At 43.4% G+C, this 10,000-nt stretch overlaps 1 protein-coding gene across 1 annotated transcript; it reads right to left on the bottom strand.

The window, feature by feature from the left end:
• Positions 1-7,548: 7,548 nt before the first annotated feature.
• On the bottom strand, positions 7,549-9,868 carry eif1 (eukaryotic translation initiation factor 1). Its single transcript, XM_060043053.1, has 4 exons — positions 9,681-9,868; positions 8,555-8,718; positions 8,149-8,250; positions 7,549-8,003 (listed from the first exon to the last, which is right to left on the bottom strand). Exons 1-4 carry the CDS (start codon positions 9,709-9,711, stop codon positions 7,959-7,961), a joined length of 342 nt encoding a protein of 113 aa, XP_059899036.1. The 5' UTR covers positions 9,712-9,868; the 3' UTR covers positions 7,549-7,958.
• Between the last annotated feature and the right edge of the window lie 132 nt (positions 9,869-10,000).

The following is a 10,000-nucleotide window of genomic DNA, read 5'->3' as shown; positions in this document are numbered from 1 at the left end:
TTCCACCCTTATCTGTGATGCTAATGGTTGACTCATCCTAGAGCCTGGCAATATGTCAGTGCAGACACTGCATGGTCTGTTTGACACACGCACTCGCGCACACACACGCACACACACACACACACACACACACACACACACACACACACACACACACACACACACACACACACACACACACACACACACACACACACACACACACACACACACACACAGCCCAACACAAACATAAGCTTGCATGCACACACTCACACAAATATCCAATTTTACGTGCACACACACAAACACATGGCTGATTCAGACAGCAGTGACAACCATATGTGTGTGTGGAGGAACCCAAAACACACAGAGATAACTCACAAATTAGACAACTCTGCTCATCTCTCCCATAATGAATGACCATCGACTATTACCGTAACACTTCCCCCTAGTGGAGACACTCAAGTAGAACAACGATTAGTAATTTGTACTGAAATCACAGGAAGTGGTTTCCCTCTAGTACCAATGAACCGCACCGTAGAGAATAAAGGTCCACCACCATGATGACGCATGGTCAACCGCTGACATTTGGTTGATAGGGATACTCCGATTGCTACCATTGGAAAACTGAGTTTGCTAGTTCGAGCTCTTCCTGATAACAGTGAAAATAATGTCTCTGTTACTATAATGTCAATAATGTCACTATACCAAACATCCTCATAATGAAAACAAATAAATACATCTTCACAATGTAAGCCTAAGAGAGAGACTATAGTAGGTGATGATCAGCAAGTAAGGAACCAAGGGCACTTTTTAATGAACATATGCCATATCTTTGGGATAAAGTAGGTGTGGGATTAGGTTCCTTCTCTTTTTAAGTGTATGCTTCACTTAACATTGTTTTCTTACAAATTTTCCATTTGGTTAAAAAACAGTAGTTTTTTTGCAGAAATAATTGGCCTCATAGCTGGGAGTCCTGCTTAATACCGTTCCGCTCAAAGGTGATTAAGCACTTAATTAATGAATGCTTCAGGAGTTTCGGTGTCTTTTTCAGTATGCGACTCAGGATGCATATAATGAGCATGCTAATGCCAGTGCTACTCCAAAGCAAACTCACGTAGAATGCCAATCATGCATGCTCAAAGCATGGTCACACAGCTTGACTGAGCACCTCCTCTGTGTGCAGACCTACACCCCTTCTCCCCGTGACTGTCCTCAACCTTCTCTTCCTGCTGCTCATATCTTCCTGCTTTCATTTGTAGTTTCTCTTTCATGTTTGCTTTCATCTTGAACATGCATGGAACCAGACTTCCTCTCCCTATTGAGTGTACATGTGTGTGTGGGTTTGTGTGTGCGTTTGTATTCTGTCCTTCTCTTATCTTCACTGTTCTGCACACATGGCAGAGCACCAAACAGAAAAAAGTGGACAAACGCCACCAGAGATACAAGCCATCTGCTTTGCAACACACGCACACACGCACACACACACACACACACACACACACACACACACACACACACACACACACACACACACACACACACACACACACACACACACACACACACGCACACACACACACACTCACACACACACACACACACACACACACACACACACACACACACACACACACACACACGCACACACACAAAATGGACTATGGTCTATCGCCATATGGCAATTGCATAAACAGAAAGCAAATTTAAAACGCATGCATGTGATGCTGTAGACACATATTACACAGGCCATTTGTGTGTTCTATTTTTCACCTATAGCACACTGCTCAAAGGAAATTTATCAATCTTCAGTTCTTTCTTTATACACCTGTTGTGACTTGTTTGAATGAGAAAACTAATGCAGTGTAAACGGCAGTAATGCAAAGAGACAACATTTCAGGTAACTCTGCTAACATAAGTTGTAAGAAGTAATTTTTAGGAAGATACAGAATTCCATGGTATGTGTATTCATAAAGTGGATGGTGTTATATTAGGTCAATACGAAGGTGAATAGATGGAGGATGGCCAACGCGAAAAAAATGTAGGAAGATTTTTTTCCAGGTGACTTTGAGAAGCCCTCCTAGTCTTATTAAATCGGGGCTGCCGATCACCCAGGGGAGCTGGCCTGCAACCATCAATTCAGGACAATAGGTCTCACATCGCCGCCCTCTTCATCCAACAGCTTCGGTCAGACCATCATGAACAGAGAGGACTGTTTTCACTTTAAGTTTAAAGGGATCCTAATTATAGCATTGTGTTGATGGATCGTGACGCAATCGATTTGCCTGTGATATCGCAAGCGTGGGTGTCCTCCCCCATATGTATGATGGATGGGTTCACGCCAGCCTACCAGTTGTTAAATTCCACCTGGGAAGTAACTGGGGAGTTAATCGTATCATCACACACACACACACACACACACACATGCACACAAACACACACACACACACACACACACACATACACACACACACACACACACACACACACACACACACACACACACACACACACACACACACACACACACACACACACACACACACACACACAAACACACACACACACACACACTTGTGATGTCACAAGTGGATCGATTTTGAAATGGCTTGTCATGACGGTCAACTTTTTACTCTTGAAATCAAAAATAAAGGTAGGGGAGGACATTTAGAGAAAAGCTATAGTAGGCTTGATTTAGAATGCATCCAATTTAAAAATGTTCAGGCCTTGTAGAACTTGATAATGTAATAACTTCCCGATAATGTAATAAAGTGCATTTCCCAATAATGTAATACACTTTTAACCAATAATGTAATAAAGTATTACGTTAATGGGAGGTTATTACATTATCAGGTTAGCCTTCATTTCGCAAGTCCTGATAATGTAATAATTCCCCAATATTGTAATAATTGAACAGCAGACCACCCATTACTTTGGTTCAAGTGGTGATACTGTGTAGGCAACACTAGCTCAAGAGCTCTAGCGCCACCAACAGGTCAAAGTTGAATGTTAATTAACTTTTGACCCGTTCATCCCTGAGCAGAAATGGTTTTCAGTAGCTAATATAACTAGTGTCACCCGTAGTAAAGAAAAAATAATAATTAAATAATTAATTAATCAGTCAGCTATTGCGAAAAGAAAGCTTTTTCTTATAGCTAAAAGTCACTCAGATCAGCTTCACTCATTTGTTTCTTCTGGAATGACAGTAGCTTTTGATCCTCTCCCAGATGGCAATTGTTAGTTTTCAGCTATGGCTGACCAGTTAGCAAGCTTGAGAATATTTCGCTCATCCACCACTCTTAGACAGGAAATTGTATCTGTTTTGGTGGCAAATCCTTTTGGTCTTGATGGCACACCTTTGTTAAATTTGGTTACTGATCAAAACTGGGATGACTACATTAATGGCATGGGTGAGTCGGGAACTTATGGAGATCACATCACTCTCCAGCGAGCTGCTCAAATTTTCCAAATTCAGTTTTTGGTTGTTTCTACTCTAGGTGTGGATGCTTCCTCAGTTGTCTCACCAACTGGAGAATATTGTGAGGACTTGCCCACTTTAGTAGTTGGTCATATAGCCGAGGGTCATGGAGATCATTATGTCAGCTTAGATGGCCAATTAGTCAATACATTAGCGGCATTCAAGAAGAGGAGTCCCACAGGATCACATCTAGAAGACGCATTGAATCAAGTCCAACACATGAATTTGAAGTGAACTCTGGATCTGACCATCTCATAATCCATTCCAAAAATGTATAATAGCTGCAAGCAATGATGAAGGGGCATGTATAGTGGATGGCACCAAGGCTGGATGAGACCAGGTTTTTTTTCTAGGTTCTAAGCAGGTTTAATGTTTAAGAGTTTAAGTTTAACACCTGGATGCTCAAAGATTAGAATGGCAGCCAAATTCTGATGTGCAAAATAGTTTTGGAGCTATTTGGAGAGGTCTGGCAATATCACCAGACAATTGAAAAATAAGTTTGCAATTCACTTATGTGGAGATTTTGGAGTTAAAACACATTTTCGATATTGCATCGCCCCCTAGATGTCAAAGGTCACCAAATTGTTGAGGTGTTCCCAGGATTATGTCATGACTCTATATACTATCTCACTTTATGAGGTTTTCTAACATAAATATGAGTTCCCCTAGCTTGCCGATGGTCCCCCAATGGCTAAAACTTGCGTTTGGTGTAAAACGAGCACTAGCTGTTAGCTGTTCTGTCATCAGGAATCTCAGCTCCTCCCCTTACTCTGCCTGGCCCGCCCAGAGACGTTGGCCCGCCAATGAGACTCGACCGTGAGAGCGCCACGAGTGTGTGTGTGTGTGTGTGTGTGTGTGTGTGTGTGTGTGTATGTGTGTGTGTGTGTGTGTGTGTGTGTGTGTGTGTGTGTGTGTGTGTGTGTGTGTGAATACACACACTTTGGGGGTTATCTGAGCCATGGTTGAGCCATGTATTATATGATATTATTTAGATATAGAGCTCCAGGACTGTAACGCAAGTGTTGTACACTTCCTTATTATTTGGATAACCGTTCTGCTTTTGGCGTTATGGCGCATAACACGTCGGACTCTCGTCTCTGGTATTTCTACAACGAGACTCGTATTGGGGGTTATCTCAGCCATGGTTGAGAAGGAATTGGGGGAAAGGGACTTTGGCTTTGACTGGCTGAAGTACATGAACTGCGTCATGCCGCCGGTTGCCGCGAGGCACCATCGCCCGGCAGCGGGCAGCCGGCAGCAGGCAGCGTGCGGTTCAGTCGACTTCAGGTTGATGTGAAAGTGGAAGAACCAGAGACGTCGCAGAACCCGACAAAGTCGTTTGTGATTCATTATATCGTCTGGAGGCGCACACAGCTTTTGGCCGTGATAATATGTATTAAATGATATAGATTTCTATGTATTATATGATATTATTTAGATATAGAGCTCCAGGACTGTAACGCAAGTGTTGTACACTTCCTTGTTATTTGGATAACCGTTCTGTCGGATCTCGTCTCTGGTATTTCTACAACGAGACTCGTATTGGGGGTTATCTATCTCAGCCAAGGTTGAGAATGAATTGGGGGGAAGGAACTTTGGCTTTGACTCCCTCAAGAACATGAACCACGACATGGAGGAGAAAGGGATTGTTGGCGGCTAATGTCTCCAGCTTGAGACCCGCTGAGGGACCACCGCCGGAGGCGGAGGTGCCTAAGCGCTGCCCGGCAACGATCCCTTTCTCCTCCTTGTCGCGGTTCAGTCTACTTCACATTGATGAGGACGTTGAAGAACCAGGAACGTCGGAGAACCCAACGCGGTCGTTTGAGATTCATAATATCGGCTCACACAGCTTTTGGCCGTTATAATATATATTATATGATATCGATATCTATGTAGGCTATATGATAACATTTAGATATAGAGCTCCAGGACTCCCGTGTGTTCTAGAATATTTACAGAACACGGCAAAAGGCTGTGTGCGCCTCGCCATTGCGATACATCCACTGTAAACAGAGCGCATGGTACCGTGGCTGCAAGCTGCTCAGGGCCACACCCCCACCCTCCTCCTTGACCCGCCTCGCTCCTCCTCATTTGCATTATAGCTACAGACACCAAAACAGCGCATTTGGGGGAAGCTCTTGGCTCGGAGTGGCTGTAACTCTGCACCACGGCTGAATTTCGGGAACGTCTTTGAATACTGTGTTAGTTGCCCACTAATACCTATATTAAAGAATACATAAAATAGCATGTCATGGGACCTTTAAGATATTGTAGCGACCCTGGGACATTTAAATAGTTTGTGTGTTATGTGTTGCATTGTATTTTGTTGTCCGTTATGCCAGTTGTTCTATGTGCATGTATAGCAATGTTCTTCTTGTCAATCAGTGTGGGGGCGAATCATTAGGTCAGCTGGGGGAGGGCCTTGGAAGAACAGGAGGTTGGGGGCTTGCACGTGGAGAGACCGTGTTGGGGGTAACCAGTGTTTGTTTTGTGTGGGATTTTTGCCGTTGATTACGCGTTTCAGTGACCTAGTTTTGTTACATTAAAAAGTTCCTTCAAATACCTATGACTGGACATCGTTATGTCACCGGCATTCATTACAATATGTTAAAGGGTTGCTGAGAAATGGGCTAACTTCCTGTTTGGCCACCTCACCGTCAAGTTTGATTGGCTGCCACAGCCAAGCGCCTTTGAATTTCAAAAAGATGTCGAAGGCATGCTGTGTCATGGTCTGAAGGTCATCTGGGCCAAATTTCAAGAAGATTAAACAAAATTTGTGACAAGAGGCCTTTTTCAGGTTTTTGATCAAATCCAATATGGCGGAAAAACCCCATTAATGATGCATTGAGCTCGGATCGGCCCAAGGGTTCCAGTGATACATCATACATTATCAGGACTTGCGAGATGAAGGCTAACCTGATAATGTAATAACCTCCCATTAATGTAATACTTTATTACATTATTGGTAAATGCACTTTATTACATTATCGGGAAGTTATTACATTATCAGGTTTTATTACATTATCAGGTTCTACAGGCCTCCCTCCAAAGCCCCCCATCCAACACCTGAGTAGCTCACTAGCTTTAGCGATAGGTCTGCATAGCCTTGCGTAATGAGTGCACTGACCGGGGCACCCAGGTAGGTAGGTGGACAGGCAGGTAGGTCATCCAATCATTGCGTTTGGGCTAAAATAATTGATTGTACAAGCCTATTAAAGGCCTGATGTCATTTTTTTGTTAGAAATATGACAATGCTTAAAAAATGATTGGCCTTCCCTAGCTTTAAGATAAATGAGGTGGATTAACTCATTACTTGAAAGCCTTAAGAGGGTTAAGGGTTCAAATAAGTTGCCCAGTTTGGTAATCAATCTTTCCAATAAAAATGTAAACAATCATTAATGAGATTTTCCTTGTGTTATCGTTCAAGTAGAAACAGTGCTTCAATAACGGTGTCTGTTTATAGGCTTTTCAATCCATGCCTACAACTACTTGATTAGTTATCAAGGTGAGATAGCTTAGCCCAAAACCTGAGTGTTTACTTCATAGTGGCTGGGCTACTCTTATTTGTCTACCATAAACTTACTTAAGACCAAAATAAAGAACACCTGCTGACAATCAACCACTTCTTATTTGCTGAAACGGTAGGTTCAATATCCATATGCTGAAGGAAATTGTCCTGTTCCCTCACCATTAAACAGCCCACACATTGCATTCAATGTATATTGTACCTTTCTAAAATTGCTGCGCGACATCCAATGAAAAACACAGGAGCTTCAACGTAAATCAATTCAAAGCACTTATTTTAGGGTCTCAATGCCTGTTTATATTCATAACAGTACCCTTCAAATGCAAATTGACACATTGCTCTGTATGGGCTTTAAGAAACATTTACCATCAGCTAAAAATCTTTCATTGTCCCCATTGAATATATGTAAACAATATTGCTTAGTCTACGTTTTAGAGCAATCTACCATCATTTGCCCAATCATAATCGAATGAGTCATTTGAGTGCGTGTCAAACAAGTACAGTAACCCATCAAGCATAAACTCTTCTGCCTGCGCGCCGTTTAATCAACACAACACTTCAATTCATGGAGACTCATTTTATTGAAGCACCTTGTAGTACAAAACAAAAAACAGTTACATGAAACGGTGCCATATTAATGTAGCACAAAACCTAAAAAAAGGGGGACCTCAGGAGATAAAAGGAAGGAAGAAGTCATCACCACCCGTCCCTGATGTCGTGTGGCGCGGTGGTGACACTTTGTTGCGAGGGAGCCCCCAGGTGTCGGAGCGGGGCTTTTTTACAGAGTTCCATGCTTTCAGAGGTAATTGGCTTGTTAGCTAAGTGGAGCTAGAGAAATGAGGGGAGCCACCACAGCAGCACATAGGAGGGTTAGGGGGGAGGGAGGAAGAGAGGGGGGAGGGAAGGGGGACAAAGGGGGTGTGGCTGTCAGGATTAGGGATGGGAAGGATAGGGGCAGTCTAAACAGCTCTTTTAGAAGCCGTGGACTTTGAGCTGCTCCTCTTTAGCCAGATCAACCTGTGAACCAAAGATAAAAAAAAAAAAAAAACAGACATCACATCAGTACAAGGTGACCTTTGGTCCCCAGTCTGTACATTTTGTTGACTTATTGTTGTGGGAATATCATGGCAGTTGCCACAATGTCAGAGGCTTAATGACTCACGTCGATCAGGAATTGGCGAATATTCTTGCGCTGGTCTCCCTGCAGCTGGATTACTTCACCATGCTCTGAATGCTCAACCACTGTGCCGTTACAGGCAAACTTCTGTTGAACGGGACAGAAAAGAAAGCAACATGGTCAACAGCTGAACTTGAAAAAGGTACCCCACAATATAGTGGATCAACAAAGTCGCATACACAACTGATAGAATGATCTCCCCATCATACAACTGGACAATCCCATATATGATGTCACTGTAGGGAAGGGATTGTGGCTAAACATCGCAACCTGGTGGTAATTTAAAAGTAGTGCAGTTCGTTATTCTATCGTCTACAGCCACATGCCTCCCCACGTCAGTGTCAAGCCAAGCACATTATGTCATAGGATCGCAACGGGTTCCCTTTAGTACCTTCTTGAAAGCCTTGACTAGCTTTTTCTTATCATAGTTGGTGGAAATGCCCTGGACAGTAGTGAGCGTCTTCCTGCCGTTCCTCTGCTGGACTCTTATGTGGATGTAGTCCTCTCCCCCCGCTGGGAGTCGATCATCACCCTTAGTTGCATCAGCAAAGGGGTCTACAAGGAAAAAGAGGATTTTCAGAGATTACAATTAGGAACAGTGATCCAACATTATTAACTTCTCCTCGAATATTAAACGAATATCAAAAAGCTTTAACATTAAGTTAAAGTCTACCCATGTAAAATGGCTGTCCGAAGTCAAAGTGCATAGTTACGTTGCCAAAAAGATGAGCACTGCTGAACAAACTATGCCCTCACAAGGTGACAACTGCTTACTCATGAGGCCTAGCTCACGCAGAACATAAAACATAATAGTCCTCGGACTGGACCGGCTTGAAGACTGAATGCGGCAAACCGGCCTGTTGGGGGTACAATTAGCGACGGTATTTGATGGAGAGGAGCATGTCTGCTTGGACTTGACAGCATTTCGATAAAAAACGATAACCATCCAGTCACCAATTTGTCATTTAATCGTTGTTTGAAAACATACGGTGCTACAGAGCGACTTCAACCCGATCATCTCGTTCATGAGTTGTCTGGTTGCTGACAACACATTTCAAGGTAGTCATATTTTCAAAAGACAGACTGCGCAGATCTGAAGGAAGCCAGAAGAATATAGCTGCCGTTATACCTGAAACGTTAATACTATAATAAACTAAAACACGGTTTGGACCAAAGTAAATACTGGGTGTTCAGTTGATAACAACCGCCGCCCCCCCTCCCGACCATTTGCTCGGTGTCAGTATTGGATCTTTCTATTTCCAGAGCCTGCAGAAGTGTCTGGAGGCCCTATTCAACTACAGGCCTTATGGCCACAGAATGGCCTCAAACAGAGGCTCCGACACCACAATACGAAAATGTCACCCGATATCATAATACGAATCACGTTTCCTACAGCACCAACAATGTATGCAAAGGATGGGAGATCCAATTCGTTGTTCAACAACTCGATTTTTAAATATTCGACGCGACGCCCATCCCCCACCCCGGTGGTCAGAACGACGGCGCTTACGGCTTACCAAAGGTTTGGAGGTTCTGGATAGCGGACATACGATAAGATTTCCCTTCCTTAAGGATAATAACTTGGTTAGCGAGCTGTTCGTCGACTAGCGTTTTTCTCTGTTGTATTCTGGAGTCTTGTCTTTACACAAGTACGACCTCGATTCACTCTGCTTGAAGGCTGGCACAAAATGGAGATTGTTGAGCTTGCAAAAGTGGAAAACAAGCCTATAAGCTCCTCCCCGAAACCGGCGTCCTGACGCGATTGACGTACGTGTACGTCAAGACGCTGGGATGGCAGCTCAACGGGAAGCATTACGTCATTATCGCCCAACCTTGT

This window comes from Gadus macrocephalus, chromosome 2 (assembly GCF_031168955.1).
Source record: "Gadus macrocephalus chromosome 2, ASM3116895v1".
In the NCBI taxonomy this organism is placed as follows: Eukaryota; Metazoa; Chordata; class Actinopteri; order Gadiformes; family Gadidae; genus Gadus; species Gadus macrocephalus.
The sequence above is the reverse complement of the archived record's forward strand: the minus strand, read 5'-3'. Positions and strand labels throughout refer to the sequence as shown.

Excerpts from the sequence above, each read along its gene's own strand:
- eif1 (XM_060043053.1), bottom strand. The coding sequence starts at position 9,711 with ATGTCCGCTATCCAGAACCTCCAAACCTTTG. Across the intron at positions 8,719-9,680 it reads CCAGAACCTCCAAACCTTTG|ACCCCTTTGCTGATGCAACT; the intron begins GTAAGCCGTAAG and ends TTTTCCTTGTAG. Across the intron at positions 8,251-8,554 it reads TAGTCAAGGCTTTCAAGAAG|AAGTTTGCCTGTAACGGCAC; the intron begins GTACTAAAGGGA and ends CCCGTTCAACAG.